Below are 23,879 nucleotides of genomic sequence, written 5' to 3' on the forward strand. Positions count from 1 at the left end.
GGGGAAGAAAAAAAGAAGAAAAAAGACAATCTAAGAGAGAATATCTGTACGGCCTAAGCTGTTTATTACACTCCAACTTTTCCATATTTTTTCACCTTTCAACCATAAACACATTTTACTGGGATTTTATGCGGCAGAGTAACAGAGTAGAGGATAACTTACTAGATCAGACTTACTGTGACCCAACCGTTTCTCCTGAAACATCACCAATGATGCATGGGAAAGGAAACCGATTGCAAGGATCCTTAAAAAACCCAAAGAAAAATCGAGAACCTGCTACAGGTTCAAGTGAGACTTCTGCTGGATAATCCCAAAAACAAAATCATCCAGGTTTTTAAAGCCCATGGATGAGAGGAAAAACTTTAGCTTTCATGGCCAGCTAAGCAAGGTTGATGAACTCAACAAGCTACTTTTGCAACTACGTCACTAAATCATTCGAGGCGCCATGACAGACGTCGGAAGTGAGGGACGAAGTATTGAACAGAGCAATTGAAATTGTTTTCCAAAGTTATTTTGCCAGTTTATTCATGGCTTCTAACTTGTTCGAGTCGAGCTAATTTGTCTGTGAACGTAACACACCTGGTTGGGGCTCATAGACGGCGGTATTTACCAAGTTTGGAAACAGCTAGCTTAGAAACCGACCCTAACCTCCTCCCTCCTGATGTGCTGATCAAAGTACCGACTTTGTCTGAATTCACACCACATGATTTATATCACTATGTCTTAAACATTGTTTCCCCTTAAACCGGAAAAGCAGTAGAAAAACGTAGAAAAGACGAGATGCTAGCCAGTTTGTCCATACATGCTAGGCTACATGACGGTGCGGCACTGATTCCATGGTTACCAATGGTTGGACGCTTACCTTCTCCATAATGCAATATCTTTCTAATTACATTAACTAATAAAGTACATTGTGGCGTATACAATGTATATATTTCACACCCGAATGTATACTTTTATTGTGAAAGGGGAGAAGGTGAGGTAGTCTTCTTACCTGACAAAAACTGTTCACTGTTACACCGAGGGCTGCCAGTCATTATGATTGACAGCTGCTATCATTTGCCGCCGCGTCGTTCCTCTTTAAATGTTAAGTAATAAAATGGCAAGTTTGGTTTTCATCCTTATCCGTTTCTGTAGCCCATCGCGCAGCATCCTGTGAGCATTTTTAAAGTGAAATAAACTGAATAAAAGCGATATTAGGCTACCACATGTCAGTTTTTTGGCTAACTTTAAAGGAGCGCATTGGTTGTTTTTGCTAGCTAAAGGCTAGAACTGTTCATAGCTTCTCTCTTCCGGTCTCCGAAGGACCCGGATGCAAACCCAGAATTCGAAAACAGCTTTTAACACAAGTCTAGAAAACGTGACTTATTACGTGAGAACATCGAATTCGGCGGGTTTGATGCCTATGACTTGTGAACGGACGTCATATAGATGTTTATTTGCTCTCTGTTCTTCTCTAATCCTCACTTTGCAGTCGTTTGTCGCAGAGTACGGATTAGTTTATTGTTGATCTCGCTGTTAGAGCAGAAAACGTGAAACCTATCCTCAAACCAGCAATTATGCCAAGCGGAATGCGTTCTCCAATTGTAGAGACCCGGAACATCACAGTCAACATCCTGAGGGGTTTAATCCACCCACTTTTCACCAACTTAACCTGGATGGAGTGGATGCTTCTGGCAACAGGGGACCCCGCTCGCACCACCACCTGCATTCTGGTCAGGATTTTGAAAGATATCCTGGAGCTCTTTATAGCCAACGCTCTGGATAGTCTTCCTAAGGACAACTGCAGCACTGAAGCAATTGAAGCAATCGTAGGCAACAAGTTGCCTGAAGCCTTTGCTAAGGTCGTAAAGGTTGGCGGAGAAGTCCGAACAGAACATACTGACAATTTAAACCATCTCATTGTCAAATATGTGGTGGAAAGAGTCAATTCCATCTTAGACTCTGACTCTAACGACAATCCACGCAATCACGTTGATGAAGCAATCAACGATATGGTTGGCGAAATCAAAGTAGTGGTTAAGGATCTGTTTGTCAGATTGCACGCATCTAGTAAGGAACCCAGGAAAGCCGTTGTCCGCCCAGTTGAGCCACAATCTATGCTCAAAGGTCTGAAAGGAAGGATCAAGGGTTTTTTCACCAAGTTCACTAGGAAACATTCTTCTAGGGTGGCTCCGGTGAACCTACCAGAAAAACCAGGAATCTCCCACATCATGGCCAACAAAACTGTGGCCATGGAAGCCTTGATTCCTCCAGAGATCTTCACCAAAGATCTGCTGGAAGAGGAATTACACCTGGAGGCCAGGTGTCATGAAATCTCACCTGTGGAGGCTTACATTCCTCAAGATGATGTGTCAGACATCATAGATCTAGAAACCTATCTACCAGAGATTTTGTCAACCAAAGGCTCACAGGTACAATCATTAGAACTGGAGCCAAGATTTGAAATCATACCCAGGGAGGCCTTCGTTTACACGAAGACCTTGCAGGAAGAGGATTTCGAGCCAGAGCCCAAATTTGATGAGATCACACCTGTGGAGCCATTCATTGGGTCATTTTAAATTTGTTTAATACTTAGTTAGGTCATTTTTAAATTGGTAGTAGTTAGGTGATTTTATAATTGTGTTTACTAGTAAGTTAGGTCTTTTTAAATTGTTGAGCAGTTAGTTGGGTCTTTTAAAATTGTTGAACAGTTAGTTAGGTCTTTTTAAATTGGTAGTAGTTAGGTGATTTTACAATTGTGTGTTTACTAGTTAGTTAGGTCATTTTTAAATTGTTGAGTAGTTAGTTAGGTCTTTTAAAATTGTTGAGTAGTTAGTTAAGTGATTTTACAATTGTGTGTTTACTAGTTAGTTAGGTCTTTTAAAATTGTTTAGCAGTTAGTTAGGTCTTTTTAAATTGTTGAACAGTTAGTTAGGTCTTTTTAAATTGTTGAACAGTTAGTTAGGTCTTTTTAAATTGGTAGTAGTTAGTTAGGTCTTTTTAAATTGTTTAGTAGTTAGTTAGGTCTTTTTAAATTGGTAGTAGTTAGTTAGGTCTTTTTAAATTGTTTAGTAGTTAGTTAGGTCTTTTAAAATTGGTAGTAGTTAGTTAGGTCTTTTTAAATTGTTTAGTAGTTAGTTAGGTCTTTTAAAATTGTTTAGTAGTTAGGTAGGTCTTTTAAAATTGTTGAGTAGTTAGTTAGGTCTTTTAAAATTGTTTAGCAGTTAGTTAGGTCTTTTAAAATTGTTGAGTAGTTAGGTCATTTTTAAATTGTTTAGTAGTTAGGTTTTTTAATGTAAAAATCACAGCAAGACAAACAATTTCACACCTTTTTCCACCTTTACTGTGACATTTAACCTGTACAATGCAATTGAAAAACAAACAAAAATCTTTCAGGGAGCTGGAATAAAAATAAACAACTGAGGTACTGTGGTTGCTTAAGTGTGCACACCTTTTTAGGACTCGGGGTGTGGCTGTTTTCAGATTTAACCAATTACATTCAAACTCATGTTAAATTGGAGTCAGCACACACCTGTCACCAATTAAAGTGCCTCTGGAAAAGTTCAGCTGTTCAGCTTGTCCTGACATTTTTGTAACCACATCATCCAGCACAAGCCATGGTCCGCAAAGAGCTACCACAGCATCAGAGGAATCTCATTATTCAAAGATATCAGTCAGGTGAAGGCTACAAAAGAATTTCCAATTAATTAAATATACCATGGAACACTGTGAAGACTATCATCATCATCAAGTGGAGAAAATATGGCACAACAGTAACATTACCAAGAACAGAACGTCCGTCCAAAATTGATAAGACGAGAAGAAAACTGGTCAGGGAGGCAGCAACACTGAAGAAGCTGTAAGAATTTCTGGCCAGTATTGGCTGTGCAGAACACGTGACAACAAACTCCCGTCTTCTTCATATGTCTGGGCTATGGAATAGGGCGGCAAGACGGAAGCCTTATCTTTCAAAGAAAAACATCAAAGCCCAACTTAATCTTGCAGAAAGACATCTGAAATCTCCCAAACACATGTGAAAATGTGTTATGGTCTGAAGAAACCAAGGTGAACATTTTGGACATAATTCCAAAAGGTATATTTGACACAAAAACAACAATGCTCATCACCAAAAGAACACCATGCCTACAGTGAAGCATGGTGGTGGTATCATCATGCTTCGGGGCTGTTTTGCTTCAGCTGGAACTGGGGCCTTAGTCAGGGTGGACTGAATTATGAACAGTTAAAAATATCAGTCAGTGTTGGCACAAAACCTTCGACCTTCTGTTAGAAAGCTGAAGATGAAGAGGAACTTCATCTTTCAACATGACAATGATCCAAATCACACATCTAAATCAACAAAAGAATGGCTTCACTGGAATAAGATAAAGGTCTGAGGATGGCCCAGCCAGAGTCCAGACCTGAATCCCATCGAACATTTGTGGGGTGATCTGAAGAGGGCTGTGCACAGGAGATGCCTTCGCAATCTATCGGATTTGGAGCGGTTTTGCAAAGAAGAGTGGGCAAATATTCCCACATCAAGATGTGCCACGCTGATAAGTTCCTACCCAAAAACACTGAGTTCTGTAATAAAAGCCAAAGGTGCTGCAACAAAGTATTAGTTTAAGGGTGTGCATATTTTATGCAACCAGGTTATTGCAAGTTTTTTAGTTTATATTTCTCTGCTTGAAAGGTTTCAGTTTGTTTTTTAATAGCATTGTAAAGGTTATAGGTCACATTAAAGGAGAAATAAGTTGTGAAAATATTTGTCTTGTCATTTTTTTACATCACAAAAACCTGGCATTTAAACAGAGGTGTGTAGACTTTTTATATCCACTGTAGGTCATTTTAAAATTGTTAGCTTAGTAGTTAGAGCTTTTTAAAATTGTTTTAGTACTTAGTAAGGTCATTTTAAACTTGCTTGATTAGTACTTAGGGTTTTTTTTAAGTTGTTGGTTTAGTAGTTAGTTAGGTCGTTTTAAAATAATTAAATTAGTACTTAGGTCATTTTAAACTTGTTTGTTTAGTACTGAGTTAGGTTAAAATGATCCAAAATGCTAAGGTTAGCTTAAGTGATGCAAGTAGTATCAACATGCTAGTGACTCAATGTGCTAATGATAGCCATTATGCTAACATTAGCCTTGTACTTAAAATAATAATTTTACATAATTTCATATTTATTAGCAATATTTACCATATTGAATATATTAAGTCAATGTAGGTAACCATGCTGGTGACATCACAGGTGCTACTGATGTCATTGGCATCATTCAGTATGCTAACATTAGTGTATAAATTAAAATGATCCAAAATGCTAAGGTTAGCTTAAGTGATGCAAGTAGTATCAACATGCTAGTGACTCAATATGCTAATGATAGCCATTATGCTAACATTAGCCTTGTACCTAAAATAATCATTTTACATAATTTCATATTTATTAGCAATATTTACCATATTGAATAGATTAATTCAATGTAAGTAAACATGCTGGTGACATCACAGGTGCTACTGATGTCACTGACATCATTCAGTATGATATGCTATGAAAGGGACAAGATCACTCTTTGGTTACCTAGCAACATACTCGCTAACTCTTGGTTACCTAGCAACAACCTGTCAAGTTACTGTGCCTCATAACTGCTTAAAAATAAGTTATTAGCCAAAGTGAACAAAATTGCACGCAATGTTGGTTACCAACAAATAAATTCAGCATAAGGTATCTATATTTTATAATGATTTCTTTCATTTCCATTATTTTTTTAATTTTCCTCTCAGGCAGTCTTTCTAGTGTTTAAATACCACAGACACACACACAAAAACAAATCCAGAAAAGTCAGAGGAACTATCTCAGCTGTTTATTACACTTCAACTTTTCCACATTTTATCACCTTTCAACCATAAACATGTTTTACTGGGATTTTATGCGGCAGAGTAACAGAAGAGAGGATAACTTTTCTGTTTTTATTTTATTTACTTATTAGTATTACTCTTATTTATTTTTTGTATTAACTTTTTTCTTTTCATCAACTTATTCTATTCTGTTATAATCTTTGTACAGGATTATGGTGCCATTTTAAACCTGTTTTTAAAAGGGCTACATAAATAAATTTGACGTGACATTAGCTGTAATGTCGGTTCAAAATGAAAGTGGCAGCATGATGCTGAGGGGACGCTTCTCTTCAGTGGGTGATATCAAGGCAAATTAGACCTATATAAATATATTTTTTACAAATAATCTAGCACAATCTAGACAAAAGCATGCCACATTCTTTTCCAAATAGTATTGGGGCCATCAGAAAAAAATATATAAAATTTCTCAGAATAAGAATTGTTTAAATTGTTTATGCATCATCAAGCAAATAAATATTTTAAAACTCAAATCAACCAAACATGTGGGATAGGGTTCAGTGTGAATAAAGTGCAGATTTACACATCCTGCAACAAGGAAGAAACTGTTATCTGATTCTTTTCATATACCAACAACATAATTGACAAATATTTAAAAGATATTAGGTTATTTATTTTAATTTGACACAGGTTTATTTTTTTCAGTGGCCCTCTGTCGTACTTTTCAGACTTTTATTCTAGAAGAAACTTAAATTTCTGCTACCAACATAAAGAGTTCATAACTGTGAAATGGAAGCAAAATGATACTTTTTTTGTTTGTTTTCTTTTTTTGAGGGTGTGTTGAGTGACCTGGTAGATGCTGAAGTCCGCCATCCTGAGGACGAAGGAGCTGGACATGAGCTGCGTCTTTGGAGGCGGAGGGCTGAAGGAGGCGCTGGAGGAGGAGGAGGTGTTTATCTTCCCTGGAGAGAATGGACGAAACAGGAAAGAAAAGAAAAAATAAGGGAGGGAAGAAAAAGAAAACAAATGCAGATGGGCTCTTCAACGAGTGTGCATCACCGCACCCAGGTGTGCGCAAAAACCACACACACACACAGTGGTACCTGGTTCTAGGCACCAGCAGCACTGGGGTGGAGGTTGTGTGTAGGGGCTCCAATCTAGGAGTCCTTCATCTGCCTCCCTAAGCCCTACTTCTCCTTCTGCACCCTCCTGGCCTCCTAGAGGCTCATAAAACTCGTCCATAAGGGACACTGAGGGACAGAAAACCCACAGGGATGATGTCCTGCTGAGCTAGCATCTGCAGCGTATGAAGAAGTGCATTTTGCTTACCGTGATGCGGGGAGCCGTGACGCGGGGAGCCGTGTGCAGCGCCGGGGCCTTGTCGGTCTCGAACCACGCCCTTTAACCTTTCCACATCCGTTTTGTACTCGTCCAGCAGACTCTTGGCCCAGGTCTCTCTGGTTTTAGTGGCTTCGCTGTAGTGCATCCAGTGGACACAACTGTCCCCTGAGAAAAGGAAAGGAAACATGAGAGCAGACAGTGAAAGGTTTACCACAAACAAGGAAGCGAAGAACCGACCTGCTTTGTGGAAAGGGTAGTAGTCGAGGGTGATGGAGCTGAAGGAAAGCTGCATCGCTCCACCTGTTATCCTCCTACTGGTAGCTGTGGAGAAGAGAGCGAAAAATGAAACTAGGCAAGAGTAAAAACCTTGGATTATTTTCTTTCTACTGTGTTTCTAATGTGTATTTGATACCTTTGTCCTTGGCGTGGATGTCATCACAGATGTGCAGATCCAGGTGTGTGATCTGGAGGTGGTGTGAGGTCTCACACACATCGTAGGCGCTGAACAGCTTGGCCATGGTTGCACTCTGGTCAGCAGCTGTGGACGCCTGCTGGGTGCGCACTTGTTGGGCAGTTTGGGGCGGCGACGACGTCTGGTGAACAAAACGGCAACTTTCAGGACTTCTGCTTTTCTTTTGTACTAACCTGGGTTCATACACTTGTTACACAGTAAAATTTAAGCAGATTTCAAGAATTTTTAAGGTAAGTTTGCAAACTTTTGCAGAGAAAGACTGTTTCAATTCACTATTATATACAGTCTGTTTTTATGTTTTGAAATGTCTCTCACACACCTTGCACACATGACTGTTCCAAGAATAAAACACTAATTTAAAATAAAATCCCCAATTTAAATAATGTTGTTTACTGTGTAAAATATAAGACAATCAATATGCCACCGAACTATTAGGAACTACCACTGAATATACAAAGGAAGTTACAAAAAACAATCTAAAGAATTTTTCTCTCTACCTCTTCTGTGTTCAGCAAATAGAAATAATTTTTTAAATTCTAACCAACAGAAAACAAGAAAGGTTTAGTCTGATTTAACTTTATGTCTTTTTGTTAGGTGTATGTAAATATCTGGTCTGAATTGTAAAGAATGTTTTCCAAATTTTTAATTTTTAATAAAACATTAGCTTGCACTTCATACTAAACTGTGCAGTTTTAATGTTAAGCACTTTCAAGGACTTTATACAAAAATGAGGCACTTTCTAAACCTTGAAAACATCCAACTGAAATTCTAAAATTTTTAAGGATTTCAAGCACCAGTACAAAAAAGAAAAAAACTGAGTGCATAAATGCTTGATTTAAGTTTTTAACATCTTTTAATTGTGTAAAACATGTAGTGCTCAATGTCTCCACCAGAGGGCATACTAGAGTAAATTTCAGACATTAAGTGATTATGAGGAAAGTGTAGTGGGAGGGGAGTAAGTGTGAATGTTGAGTAGCACAACAATGTTTTCTGATTAAATAGAAGAAAAACTTAGACAGGAAGTACAGAGAGGTAAAAAAAAATCACTGTACCAGCTTTAGAAAGAGTTATTTGTTCATTGAACACGTACCTGATCGTCTGCAGCCCTGCTCTTCCTCTGCTGAGCAGACTTCTCCATGGCTTCGCTGAGGGACTTTGCATACTGAACCATAGCTTTGAGCTGGGAGTCGGTCAGAACCCACAGCAGGTCGTCCAAGACGAGAATCAGCTTTGAAGCCACAACGTTGCAGTCCTTCATCTGCATCAGGAAGAAACGCTCGTATAAACATGAAAAACAAAGATGGCTGACAGCATAACGAAACTTTTCAGATCAATTTATCATTGTATGAGTTAAGCCTGGAACAATTAATCGTGATTAATTGATTTTTTTAAGTAATCATCAACTAATTTAGTTATTGATTAATCGTTGACTGGAATATACAGACTCAAAAAAAGCCATTTGGTGAAAAATAAAACATATTTAGAGAAGTAATTGAGCCAAAACTGTGCAAAAAATATACACTAAGATGCAATTAAGATACATTTACAGACAAACCTTTTTTTTGTTTCATCAAGTAGTTTTAGCTTAACCTACAGCAGTGCTATGTTATTGCATTTCAGGCAGAAAAAAGTTTATTTTCTCATTTAAAAAAGGAATTTAATTATTTATTTGCATCTTCTAATGTATTTCTAATATTGTATAAAAAAGAGTTAAGTGGCTAAATAAAATATATATAGAATGTGCCAATTTTTTTATTCAATTAATCATTAAAATAATTTATTATTAGAACAATCGAGGGTTGCAGGACCGTTTTTCTCCACTTTACAATTTATTTATTTAGATGACAAATTAAAATACTTGTTTTTTATTTCCTTGTTATGTACTACATTATATTGGTCTGTCACAATTTTATGCTTTATCGATTATTCTGATAATTAAACGGCCAGAAAATTGGTACGTTCTGCAGATTTTGAGGTGGTTAAATGAAAAATCTGTAGAATGTGCTAGTTTTTTATCTGATTAGCAGAATAATTGACATATTAACCAATTACTAAAACAATCGTTAGTTGCAGCTCTAATTTGGTGGATAATTATTAAGAGAAATCCAGACGTTCTCTCTTCTCGGACACCAACCCGTCTCTTCAGAGTGACCCTGATCTTGGACTGGTTGGTGATGAGACGGATCGGGGCGCTCAGCATCTCGTGCTCGGCGCTCTGGATGGCGTCAGCCTCGATGCGGATCATCTGCCAGCTGATTTCTTTAAACGTCAGGATCTGTAGCCAAAAAAAACGTTGACGAGTCAAAGATCTCTACACAAGGCGGCCTAATCAGAGCCATTTCCTCTGAAAGGAGCCGGCGTCGACCCACCTCCCCCCTCTGAGGGTCCTGGATGCGGGTGAATCGCAGGTCGCTGATGCTCCAGCTGGTGTTGACGCTGTACACCTGCAGCTGGGAGAGCTCAAAGGAGGCGTTGAAAGCCTTGGCGCTGATCTTGATGACGATGGAGTTGATGGATAAGGAAATTCCCTCCACCACCTTCTCAGCAAAGCCATATTCACTGCGCAGACAACAAACAGGGTGATTAGCAAGTAAATGTGGGCTAATATCGGGTTTTTGTAAAGAGATTAAGTAAAAGCATCACTTTTAAATTTGATTTCAATGCATCTGCCGCATCTTTCTGCATTTTAGAAATCAGAGTAATAGATTTCTGGCACCAAATAACTCATTTTCCTGCAATGCAAAAGCTCACCTTTGTCCAGATGCCGTTGCTATGGGAGACGGACCATTAGGGGGACGAGGCTCGTCACACGTGCTCATTTCCATTATCACCTTATCCAGGGTCTACAAGAGAACGTATAGCTTTACTTTAACACCAACAAAAAGAAAACATTATTTAGTGTTCATAAAACAAATCTCTACCATTAGGCAACATTAGTTTGAATACATCAATAAATAAATGTCAACTTGTTTGTCAAAAATGAAGGGACACAGCAAACAAAAATGCGTAAAAGTGTAAATTATCACAAGAGTTGACATTGATCTCTTTCTTTATTATTTTCTCTACCTTTACCTTCACTGAGTTCCTTATGAAGTCTGCCCAACTTTTTTCTGCATGAGACAACAATCCCCACAGTATCACCCTACCACCACCGTGTTTCAGTGTTGAAAAGTTAGATTTTGTCCACAATGTTTTCATATTTGGTCTCATCAGATTTCAGTCTTTCCTTCAACAATGGTCACCGTCTTCAGATTTTTAGTCTATTAGACTAAAAACCTCAACAACACGATTCCACTTGAGCAGCAGATGTTTACAACTCCTCAAAAGTTAACACTTTGCACCTTATTAATTGATTAACTCTCCTTTTGCCTGTTAAATGGACAGTCATGTCATTTTACGTCTGCAGATGTTTGCTTTTATAGCTTAACCATGCCTTAAAGTTTGCTGCAAAATAATCCCCAATCTCATTTACTCACTTTTTTAAATTCTTGTCAGATTTTTATTTGTGTAATGTAGATTTTTTTAAAAGAAAAGTTTAAAAACCCTTAAAAACTCGAAAAAAGGCAGGAGTTTAGCTTTCAGTATGACAATGACCCAGAGCAAGATATATTATAGAGGCTTTAGGATCAGTCTGTGAATGTCCTTGAGAAGATATAAAAGAAAATTATATTTTTTGAATGCATGCATCGTATGAGCTCTAACATCGGGTGGAGCAGTAAAGATGGAGCCCAGGTGACAGCAGGGAAAACAATCATCTTGGGACTGAGTCTGTAAACCCGACACCTGCTCCCTTAAAGATGGCAGCCGTAGCGAAGCCACAAAGAAGAACCAGTCGATCAAAGCTGTCAGAATGAACTCAGAACCCAATATATGGCTGAAGACAAATCTTCTTAGATAATCACAGATTGGTATCTTTCATTTTGGATTCAGGTGTGACTAAAAGTGACTAAATACAAAGTTTTGCCCAGAAAACTTGCAAAGCCTGGTGCTCAGGGAGCTAGGAGATCATCCAACCACCCGCCATATTTTTGAGTTAAAAAACATTTAAAGTTGACAGGAAATTTGAAAATATCACTTGATAGTTATGCATTATTAGAAGACTGGAAGATTAATGCCTAAACACCAACTACAAAGTCTTAAAAAAGGCAATAATTTAAAAAAACAAAAAAAACTAAGATAAATCAACAATACTTAGCCTGGTGAGGGCACAAGTAAAGCCACCAGGCTTTACTTGTGGCTAATATACAGAGGGAAACCTGCAGTTTCTATCAAATTAATTGACAGAAACTGGAGTCTGTTTTTTCAATTCGGGTTGATTTAAAGTAGATAAAAAGCAAGAACATAAACTTACCAAAGAAATTGGGTGAGTCTTTAGTTTTGTCCATGGTATCTGTTAATGAAAACCCAAAAGATGTTTAATGCCAAAAGAGAAATTAATGAAAGTAAAACAAGCACTAAAGCCAGATGAGTTACAGTCCACGTCAAATTACACAGCAGAATGGATTCAGAGCAAGTGTTTATTGGCAAGTTTTATTTTGACAGAGCAACTTGTTCATCAAGGAGTCACAAATCAGTGTTTGACTGTTAAAGTGAATGAAACATTTCATTTGCTTTGCTCTAAACAAAAATAATCAAAGTCACCAGCAGGGGGTGCTAGCTCACATCCATCGCTGAGTCGACAACTACAACAATGTGAACCTGCATTAAATCTGCACTCTAAACAGTTATTCATAGTGAAGTCAACATTTTTCACTAAGCTACAATAAAATAAAAGCTTGGATTTTTCTCTTTTCTAGTGAGAGATTATGCAACTGCAATAAAGATTAATCTATTTAAGGCTTTTTCCATATGTTTATCCACTCAACATGTCCTCATTTTATAAACTTCATTTAACCAGGACAAGCATCAGATATCTTCTGTTTGCAGCATTTTTAAGCTAAATAGGACACAATACTGGGTTTCGCTGATTTGTAAGAGGAAGATACAAGAGACGGGGAGTTGAACATGTGAGGAAGTGAGATAAAAATCTGTGTTCTCATATTTTAAATCAGCTTGAACTGAAAAGGTAAAAAAAGTGAAATGTATCCAAGCAGTAAAAATGGTTTCTGCTCCACCTGTCATAAAGAAATCTGCCGCAGCACAAAAACTTCCAGTAAATGATTACAGCTGAAAAACAGCAAAGTCTGCATAAAAACAGACAATAAAGGAGGGCGATCAAGGATGAACAAAGCACAGCGCTTACTGTGTTGCTCCCTGACAAAATGGCGACTAAAAGTGAGCTAAAATAACTGTAGAGAAAGTCCAAGAAGAGAAGAAGAGGTGGAAATTTGACCTTGGCCTGTGCAAATGTGGAGTCATAAGTAAATTATACAGCTTCTTCAACTTTTCCAGGGTGTGCCAAAGTCTGCTCATGAATGTGACGCAAAGCTGAGACAGATCAGGTTATGAAATAAACAGAGAGCATAAAAGTAGAGTAAAGTAGTCAGAGACTAAGATAACCGCCAGTGACATATAATCAGAGGAAGCATAATCCCTACAAGTAAATTAGGTACATAGACGCAAACAATAATGAGACAAAATCTATTTTTCCACTTGACTTTTTCATGACTTATTTTTTCTTTTATTGGTAATAATTTCATGGTCAAAATGGCTGAATTTATGCATGAACTACATGAAAACAGTTTGGGCTGAGGCAGTGCAGTGCTGTGCCTCACCTCTGGGGGCGCTGTGTCACACAGTAAGTGAAGCAGGAAGGAGGAACTGCACATCTTCTACAGTCTGTCTAATACATTTAATGAATGCGAATAACATAATTAGTCTTTCTGATCAGCCATAAATGCTCTGTGAAAATGAGGCAGAAAGTACCATGCCTCACTGATAGGGGGCAGTGCTGAGCACAACAGGCAAAATGTGCTCTTCTACACATTGAAATGACTGAAAACAGCAGAAGAAATACAAGAATACAGTCAGAATAGAACCTTTAAAGACCACTCTTCTTGTGGTTGCCAGATTTTTAAAAATGAAGGAAAAATTAAAGAGAAGGATGTTTTATTTTATAACATTGTGATATAAATATTTCAAAGTCTTCATTTGCAAGTAAAGGATAATATACAATTTAGCTTTTTTTTTTCAGAAAAAAAAAAAAAAAATTTTAAATATATTTTTTCTTGCTTATTGCAATGTTACATTGATTAAAAACATTAATCAGTTATGGTCAAAATTAAAGTATTAGCTCCTATATTGGATTTTAGATTTGTACATTTGATTCTGAGGCAATCTGTGCCTCACCAGTCACGAAAATAATAATGCCAGATTTGCCTGATGTAGCAAGTGTGCATACACACACGTGACTTCACTTGAGTCCTTAAATAACTCCATGTCAAATAAGTCTGGGGCATAATTTGAAATCCTTGTTTTGCCCTCACCCTGATGGCCGCCTTGTTGCAGAACACGCGGTTGATTGCCAGCCAGGTGGGCAGGTCCAGCAGACTCTGCAGGACCTCCTCGTCCAGCTCCAGGTTGGTCAGCTGGCCCTCCCCCTTCAGTGTGCTCAGGTTGATCTTATCCGGCGACAGGTTCTTAGCAAACCTACAAGACAACGAGACAGCGCCAAGCTTAGCGGCTGAGGATATTTATAGGAGGGGAGTTGTTGGCAAACAGTCGCCACCGGATATGCTGCTGGTGCATGAGATGTTCACAAAACAAAACAAGAAAACACACACGTCTAAGGGTTTGGAAAGTGTCCTGTCAAAACTCAATGTCAAAACTCAAATTTTAACATAAACTAATATTTCTATAGTTTCTAGTTGGAACCAGGGATAAATCTACCAGGGTAGAAATATTCCCAAATGGTAAAAACTGGATTTATCATGTTTTGTGTGTTATTTTTGATTGTTGTTTTGGATTTTAATTTGTATCTAGCCATGAGTTTCATGAATGTTCACACTATTACCTTGAGCAGTGTTGTCAGGGCAACCCACATGAATTAAAACTTTGCTTTGAGAAGAATTAAAGCAATGTAGGGATGCAACTAACGACTACTTTCTGACAATTAATAAATTAATCTCATAAAAAAAAAGCCACATTTTCCAGATTTTTCATTTAACCTCTTAAGTTTTTTCATACAATAAGAAAAAACATTTAAACATGCAAATAAACATAACTGTAGGTTTGCAGTTAAATGCAATAACACAAAATTCCTTTAGTGAATTCGAACAAAGTGAAGCTAAAACTTTTCCACTTGAGGAGATTAGTGTAAAACATATTTACAGACAAAAGTGCTTTTATTCTAAATTCAAAATGTGTATGTAACTTATACAGTTTTGGCTTTATTACTTCTCTAAATATGTTATTTATTCAACAAATCGTTTCAGCCCTAAAACAATCATTATTTACAGTTTGGAAAGACTTTACTTAGGTTATAACCTGTAATCACTTTGAAACAAATAGAGTTGCCCAAAAACTGTCATAGTCATTTCTTTTATCAGAGCTGATCAAGACCAAATAGACTAAAGTCAGTCTAGACAAAGGTTCTGGGTGGCCTAGTCAAAGTCAAAACTTAAATCTGATTGAGACATTAAACAGGTAAATTATGCTCAAAAACCCTCAAATTGGAGCAATGGGCCACTGAAATGGAAAAGACCCAATTCAAGCTGTTATAAACACCAATACTTTATTGAGGTCAAAGGTGACAGTCTGGGTATAAAAGGCAATTACTTCCTCCACGTGGGACCAGTCTGTTTTGGATTGCTTTTTTATCTAAATAAATTCAAACTACCATTTAAAAATGGCTTTTTACACAAATTACATAAACAATGTGGCTTCTGCACCCACATAATAAAGACAGGCTAATAAAAAATGTTCCAGGTTAAGATCTGTGAGCAAATATTGGTCTCTTTGATACATTTAAACACACAACCGGGATGCCTATGACCTGAGTGTTTCCACCCACACCATTAGTTAATAGTTACCAGAGTGGTCTGATACTAAAGGTCTTATTGACCCACTAATCTCTGCAGCTCAATCTAATGAAATGATTTACCAATCTCACCATCTGCTACTACAGTACAAACTGACAATGTTTGACAACCTGGTTTGGTCATCAAACAGCAAAGCAGATATAAATTGTTGTTTTCTGCACCACAAAAGTAATAAAAATTATACTTTAACACAAGAAAGAGCATAACACCAATAATTGAGGCAACACTAAGCTTGCTAGTTAGCGAATCTTTCACACACAATCAGACTAAAGCTGCCCACTGACAGGATCAAAGCTCATACTTTGACTGTAAATAAAAACCTTTGTTGGTAACTGGTAATAAACAGAAATTAAATTGCTAGTTGTAAGAAGATCTCTGGACCAAATTGGCAAAAATATTTGCCCCAGTTCGGTTGGAGGTTAGAAAACCAATTAAATGGGTTTCTAGTTGTTCAGGCTATAAGGAACTCAATTCATCAACAATGGTTTTGATACATTCAAACAGCTTCACTGCAACAAGGGTTATCTAGTACTACTAGGTGTCTGATTTGATGAGATATAAACTAAACTGTTTTTAATGGTAGTCAGGTTGGATTTTGAGGTGAAGTTGGTAACAAACCATAAATTTTCCATGTGGGATTGTAGCATCAGGGCTTGGAGTGGATGGCTTTAAGGATTAGACCAGTAATGTGCCGTAACTCCATTATATTTGATCACATTATACTAAATCTTTCTAAAGTCGACAACTTGCTAGGCAATCCTAGCAAGTCACCCAATAGCCTCGGGTTGAACACTAAGCTCCTAGCTAGCTTAACACATGAGCTCATGGCTCAATTCAGGAGTTCACATTATCTACTAGAAATTAGGAGATTGAGAAGTTTATGGTTGTCATAGTTGCTTGAATTAGCATTGAAAGACACCAGTTAACAGTTTAAGTGATTGCAGAAAGCATGCGTTAGGTAGCTAGCTCCAAGATGGCTGCTAACAGACAGAAAAACTTGTCAGGCTGATCCCACAGAAAGCAAAGAACTGGATTCCTATCTGAGGCTTTTTGCTAAATCTTTGGTGTGTTACATGTAGCTGCTGTGAAACTTTGTCATCCCAAGCCAATAGTGCAGGGGTCCCCAAAGTCGGTCCTCAAGGGCCGACATCCTGCATGTTTTAGTTCTCTCCCTGGTTTAACGCACCCGAATCAAACGATGGCTCGTTAGAAGGCCTACAAAGAACATTGACATGCTGGAAATGTTGTTGGTACTATGAGGGAGAGAACTATAGGATGCCAGGCCTCGAGGACCGACTTTGGGCACCCCTGCAATAGTGCATGAATGACTCGATCTGGAGCCAATTATTCAAGAAGCACATGATGGATAGTTAAAATACTGCAGGGGAGTCAAACTCCTTTTAGTTTTGGGCCAAATAAAGACCATGAATGCTCTTAAAGGGCCGGTTGTGCCAGAATGCGTTCATAAAACGTGTTCACAAAATGTTAAAATATCAATGAATTCCTAAAGTTAAATAATATTACTGAACATCTTCAAGATTTTGTGATACTTTGTGTGATTGTTTGCAATAAAAATCTAATTTGGAAATATTTGTGCAGTAAATACGACTTTTTATTACTCGCTGTATAGATGATGGATTATAATCTGACATCAATTAAGGCTGAGGCAGCTGTTTAGTACAAGTAAAGTTTTTGACAATTATTAAAAAAAATCTCTAATAAACTCCCAAGTATGTATTAGCGCAAAAAAGTGTTGGGATTTGTTGATTTTGTGTGAATTTGGAGGGACTGATTGATATAATTTGGCAGTAAACATAAAAACTACATTGAGTTCATTGATAAGCACATTTAGTGTTTAGTCTAGAATCTAGAGGGCCACATACAAAGCTATGGCGGGCCGGATTTGGCCCACGGACCTTAAGTTTGACACATGTGACCTATTGGAACCAGAATCTCTAAATTACCTAACATTATAGACCAGCAGAGGGCTGAATACAACAAGGTGATGACGAAGCTTAATGAACAAGGAATTCTGACTTTGGCTAGTTATTTTTCCAAATCAGACATTGACGTTATGATACAAATAAATATAAAAACCCAAATCAAAAGGTACATAGAACCAAAAGAATAAGACTTTAACCAAATTCCAAACAAAAGATGTGCAAACCAAACACCAGTAAGTAATTGGATTCAGGTAGGCAGATAAAAGCTACATCCAGCAGGAGACATAATGAGGAGGTTCATTAGCAGCAGAACAGAAGAAACCTTCCACTGAACAGCCTTTTGATTCAACAAGCTGATTCAGTCAAGTTAGGGTTGTTTTCCTCTCAACATAATCTCCTGACTGTGTTGGAATCCAGGTAAATTATTCAGCTTTAGGGTCATAAACAAATCCCCGACACACCAGAACAAGTTAAAACAGGCCCTTAAAAAGTAAAATGTGGATTCTCAGAGAAAGGCACGTTAAGTTTGTCTCTGAGGATGATGCTATGGGAGCCTCTCCACCATGTGATGAGTGAAATATTCATTTAAGCAGCTGATCAAGTATCAAGCAGCTAGTTTGGCTTACCCTCTCGCTCCTTATCTGGCTTCTCAGCCTCTCATTGGTCACCTCCTGCTTCAACTCCATAAATAAATCAATACTGTAATTTTGCTAAATGTTTGCAATCAGCAGCACTGCCATCAGTACTATTAGAGTTAAAACTAAAGAAAAATCACACCTGCGGACCTTTTTCCCAATACAACAGTTTGAGTATAGAGTCATATTTCCCGTCCTTTTCGTCTCAATGCACTTCAGCCATTATCCCAGCCAGCAAGTCTGCGCTCATCAGACCAAAACCAGGTTCGTAAAAAGGTTATAGGAGACCACTGTGGAGTAGTTTTCCACCTCTTAAATGAAATATTAACGACTCAACAGTAATATCCAAACTTGCATTAGTCCCATTTGAAGGTTAAAGAGCACAACTTTCCAAAAGTACTTTTTCCTTTGACATAAAGATCAACTTAAAGGTCTTTTGTCCCAAAAGGTTATAGAATTAAAAAAAAAAAATGCACCAATTTTTTGGTGCATATTTTGGTGAAGTAATAAAAAATGTAATTAATTCTTTATTAAGAGAAAAGATTATAAAATTCTTCTCTTAAATCAATTTTAACACAATAAACCACACAAAGTTTTCACCAGAGAGCCAATAGAAACAGGCTAGTAACTGAGCTGAGATGATTTTCTGCTTCACTGGCCAGTAAGAGTCTAAAAAATCCAATAATTTCTCCCATTAGTGAATGCATCATTCCAGGTGACACTCATAAATTCAGAGTGGAGGTTGTTAGTGAGTGAAAAAGACTCAAAGTTTAGATTTTTTACCATCAATCGGGTGCCTGAAATATAAATGCTATAGTCCTTACAGAAAAATCAGAACCAGCTTTGCAAAAATGTAACCCAAGTCTCTTATTTGAGCATTTATGTTCAATTTTAGACCTCATCAATTAAATACATATTAAAGAGATCTTCAGCTATCAAACCAGTTCCTCTTATGGTTTGTAGTTTTGCTAAATTAAACGGAAACATGTCTACAACTATGAGAATGCATCTTTTCTCTTAATTACACACTGAAGACTTTCTGGCACACCAAACTGTGTGCAAACGTCTGTGGATTTGCAAAATGGAAACAGCTTTTCTGCGTAACCCTGATGATGAATTTGTGGTGCAGCCTGATGACGGCGATGCCAGCAGGAGTCTGGCCTTAAGGAAAAATGACCAGAGTGAGTCAGACAACAGCCAGCTTATTTTATCCACCCAGACGGAGGCGGCCTAAATTGTGAAATATATAAAAAGACAAACAGGAGAGACGGCATGTGCAACAACAAATATCCACAGGGCATTGCTCTGCTGTAAAGGCGTGAGAATTTTAATCAGGCAAAGTTTACCGAGGAATAAAAGAGAAAGAAAACAACACTGAACAAAGAGTCTCTTGGATTTATTTAGGTTATTATTTTTCCATGAATGTGTATAAAGTATTCCCAAGAAGGCTTGTGTCTTTCTTCCAAATGACTGAATTCAGGGGTTGCAACCATTTTCATGGCTCTAAGTGAGCAGAAGTGAAGAACCAGGCGCAGACTGCGTTTGTGAAAGAACAAATCGCTCTTAGGAGCTCACAGACTGTGTTATCTATATTACAGCAAGGCGGATGTGATTAACCATAAAAATAAAAAATAAAAAAACACAAGAGTTCAGATTTAAGTCTGCTCCAAGTAATACATTATTTTTCTGGTATGTTGCCAATTCACATTTTAAATCCTCATTCCTTCTAAATTTATTTAATAAAATAACCTATCTATTATCTAGAAATGCATCGTATGGATCTTCTGTTTTTGTATGTTGATTGTTTGATTTACTGCTCTGGACACGGTTCCTGGTAATCTATGTAGATGTCAGACATTAGGTTGAAATCTAGACAAATATGATTGAAATGCAAACATTACTAAAGATGAGAAATGATGGAGTGAGTGACTGATAAAAAAAAAGAAAAGCACACACCCTACTGTGCTTATTCATTTTAATTAAAAGAAGGCAGAGTGAATACATTTAATGATCTTTGCAGCGTTATTCCAACTTCTAAATAATATTATAATGAAGAGCAGAGATTTGCAAACCAGGTGAGGTCTCACTGGCACAGAACTGATGTAAACAATTAAGAGCTTCATTAGTTGCATAAGATGTGCTAGAAATAGAGCACCTCAAATACCTGAGCTGTTAAAGGCTGTGAACTGTATCCTAAAAGTTCATAATTTGCTCACCGCTGGATAAATAAGCAGAAGTATTTAATTAAGGGAAACTAGATATATCAGTCCTGATATATATTTATTTATAGTTCAAATTCCTAATTGCACTTTCTGAAGGTTTGTTGCTTTTTGTCACTTTTAGTTTCTTTACCATTTATTTTACATTGGCTGTGCAAGGTTTCTCCCAGAAAACTTACTAAGCCCGGTGGTTGTGGCGCTCGAGGAGTCATTCATCCAGCGGCCCGCTGCGTTTTTGAGTTTAAAAAAATGTTTAAAATAAACTGGAAATTTAAAAATATCACTCTATAATTACATGTTATTGGAAGATTAATATCTGAACACCAACTATAAAGTGGAAGTGGAAAGTCTTAAAAAATGCCATTTTTAAAAAAAAAACTTCAATAAATAAGCAATGCTGTGGGGCACAAGTAAAGCCTGGTGCCCCGCCAGGCTTATAATACACTGGGGTAAACGCTGCTGTTGTACTCCTAATTACACTGACTCCAATATATTATGAAGCTAGGGGCGTATTTAAATGCTGCACTGGTGCAGGTATCAAAGAAATTTGTAGTTTAGTACATTTATGACTGTTAAAAAAAAGAAAAATGTTTTACATCAATTCAGCTGTTTTGCTGAATCAGATCAGTTGGTATAGGCTGATACTAATCCTCACATATCGGAAGTGGAAAAGATAAATCATGCATCCCTAAGAGAAACTACATGTAATGTTAGTTTTGTTGAGCTATTGAAATTGCAAACAGCTGTTAACTTGTATATTTTTGCTGATGAACCCAATTAACTGTTAGGGTTGAATCATTTTAGTTACATTTTCCTTAGGGCTGACCTCATTTTGAATTCACTTTGAATAACTTCCTGTTTTGCTCTAAAACGTCACGTCTCCTGGTTTTTAGAGTTCAAAGCTACCTGAAGTCAGGATCCCAAAGCAGAAATTAAAAACCCAACAATGGCCAATATTTACAACCATTTCAACAAAGCTGCAGGTCTCACCTAGAAGAAGCTAAACCCTGGTTACACAGCAGCTGGATGCCAAAGTCTGCAGGAATCCTGGCCAAACGTAGAATACACACACATTCCTAACACAGAGCCTACATACACACACACACCCCTACAAGGGCTTCACAGAGCTGTGCTGATTAGACACCCACTGCCCCACACTCGGTCATGACTCATGCAGTAATAGCTTTCCCACCACACTGAGCGTAGCGGAGCTCATCGCTGCTTTGCATCATCATCACACAGCTTACTGCAGGATGAAAAAAATGAGCTCACGATGACAAACACAGCAGCAACAATGGAGCCACTTTTCACGGTGAAACCAATCCTCCAGGGACGGAAAAGAGACTTTCGGCTTAGTGTCATCTGGGAATAGGGTGGGATCATCTTGACTCATCAATGTCAGGATTATTACTTCATATAAATACAACAAAGACGGCATTGAGTATGATATAAAAAAGGAGGACTTGTTTAGATATTTAATAAAAGCGCTACCTCCTCGGTCATAAACCTTAACCAGCATATTTTATTAAAGTAATATGACTATTAACTTTAAGTGGAATAAACATTTTCAAAGTTAGCAATAACACTAAACAAAAATTTGTGCACTATTTGGTCACAGACCAATTAAATAAAATTCATAAAAGCTTTAATTACATTTATTATACAGCAATTGCTTGGTGTGCAAATAAATGTTTGCAGCAGGATTTATAGCAATTAGAGACAAGTTATTGATTAAAGAGTAAATCTAAAGTTGACTAATCTTGTTGATCAATTAACAATTAATTGATAAGTGGCCATTTTCTTAAAAACCTGAGTTTTCTCTTGTATGAAGTAGATTGACTGTTTCCATAACGTAAAGGGCTAAATTTTTCAGAATATGCTGGATTTAAAAAAAAAAAAAAACACTGAAATTTAAGGAGCTTGTCGAGTGCTTATATTTCACAACAGAACCGAATAAAGTGCATTTTGCATCCCATAGTTTCTCTTTATCGGACTGGGATAGCTCCGCCATCTTTATTTCTGTATCATCACCTCCGTTTCAGGATGACCAGTGGCGCCCTCTGAGGGATGGCAGCCAAACTGCAACACTAAATGGTTAATATACATTGACAATTAATCTTAAATTGCTTGTTTGCTAGGGGCGTGCCGTGGTGGCGTAGCGGTTAGCGCGACCCGTAGTTGGAGGCCTTGAGTCCTCGACGCGGCCGTCGCGGGTTCGACTCCCGGACCCGACGACATTTGCCGCATGTCTTCCCCCCTCTCCTTCCCCGTTTCCTGTCAGCCTACTATCATATAAGGGACACTAGAGCCCACAAAAGACCCCTGGAGGGGTAAAAAAAAAATTAAATTGCTTGTTTGCATTCCTAACAATAGATTATAATTTAAGTGGGAACAAAATCCCTCTGTGAGAAATTGACTGGATTTCTCTACATTTCTGAGTATGAAGTGACTATTAGATTATTCATCATGAAGCATTGTCACACATCTTCCCTAGAGGTGCCAATCAGTGAGGGGTGTGCTGTTTGTGTCTGTGTAACAGAATCTGGCCAGTAGCCAGACTTCTGCGTCGATTCACAAACCCGGATCTCTTTCGCACACAAAACACACAGTTAGTCTCAAGTCTCCCCTAGGAGCTACCTGGACATATCCTTCTATGAAAACCTTTATTGATTGACCTCTAGCACAGGGAGGCTCACTTGTGACGCTACTCTGAATCTGATGCAAACCTGAGGAGAATCAGAAAGGCAGATGTCCTCTGCCACACATAGGTGTGAAGGTTGAGCTCAAATTTTGACACCTCCTCCATAACCTGTAGCTGTGTAAGCACAACCTATGGTGGGTATAAATAAGCTGCTCGAGAACAAACTGTTCCTGAGTGATGCAGGTGAAGAAACATGCCGGCGCGTAGTATACAACAATCGCTGAACCCTCAAAGAGGAGTAAATGAGGTAATGGTGCTTTGCCATTCTGACAGCATCACCGTTTCTGTGATGTCACTCCACAGGACAGGCGCCGGATTGGCTGCCCGTGAGAGAGGTCAGCGTCTGCTCTGCAACCGACCAATAAGGCCGACGCAAACAGCCTAAAAGCTGAACGACATCGCTACTCCTCCAGTCATTTCCTGCTCACGCTGCTGAGGGCACGCACAGTCACACAAAAACACACTTACTCACTGCCGATACACACAAGTACACGAGGACAGAGGAGGACAAGTGCTGCCTCTGGCTTTAGGTGTGTGAAGGACAAAGCAGCATGCTGATGAAATTCGGTGTCAAAGTCCAACTCCCTGAGCTAGAGAGTCGTTTCTGACACTACCATCGAGCTGCTTCAGTTTTTAAACACTCAACAGACCCCAAAGATAAATTACATCCACTTAAAATTCATTTCAAATAAAATGTTTATAAATTCTGTTTCCTGCATGCTTCAAGGTTTCCCAGGAACAAAACAGGGAAGCATTGAAAGTC

At 38.0% G+C, this 23,879-nt stretch overlaps 2 protein-coding genes across 5 annotated transcripts in view; one reads left to right on the forward strand and one right to left on the reverse strand.

Moving 5' to 3' along the window:
- Window positions 1-23,879, reverse strand: part of uhrf1bp1l (UHRF1 binding protein 1 like) — a 41,258-nt gene that overhangs the window by 15,920 nt on the left and 1,459 nt on the right. For all 4 annotated transcript variants that reach the window (XM_023350058.1, XM_023350060.1, XM_023350059.1 and 1 more), the window contains exons 2-11: window positions 14,065-14,227; window positions 11,991-12,029; window positions 10,391-10,482; window positions 10,009-10,198; window positions 9,774-9,914; window positions 8,730-8,897; window positions 7,580-7,760; window positions 7,405-7,488; window positions 7,156-7,332; window positions 6,676-6,788 (exon numbers count right to left, since the gene is read on the reverse strand). In XM_023350058.1, coding sequence (XP_023205826.1) covers window positions 6,676-6,788; window positions 7,156-7,332; window positions 7,405-7,488; window positions 7,580-7,760; window positions 8,730-8,897; window positions 9,774-9,914; window positions 10,009-10,198; window positions 10,391-10,482; window positions 11,991-12,029; window positions 14,065-14,227 — 1,348 coding nt within the window. The remainder of the gene's footprint in view (window positions 1-6,675; window positions 6,789-7,155; window positions 7,333-7,404; window positions 7,489-7,579; window positions 7,761-8,729; window positions 8,898-9,773; window positions 9,915-10,008; window positions 10,199-10,390; window positions 10,483-11,990; window positions 12,030-14,064; window positions 14,228-23,879) is intronic.
- On the forward strand, window positions 9-2,904 carry LOC111611825. Its single transcript, XM_023350062.1, has 2 exons — window positions 9-2,726; window positions 2,884-2,904. Exon 1 carries the CDS (start codon window positions 1,560-1,562, stop codon window positions 2,559-2,561), a length of 1,002 nt encoding a protein of 333 aa, XP_023205830.1. The 5' UTR covers window positions 9-1,559; the 3' UTR covers window positions 2,562-2,726; window positions 2,884-2,904.

Source organism: Xiphophorus maculatus, chromosome 17, assembly GCF_002775205.1.
Source record: "Xiphophorus maculatus strain JP 163 A chromosome 17, X_maculatus-5.0-male, whole genome shotgun sequence".
In the NCBI taxonomy this organism is placed as follows: Eukaryota; Metazoa; Chordata; class Actinopteri; order Cyprinodontiformes; family Poeciliidae; genus Xiphophorus; species Xiphophorus maculatus.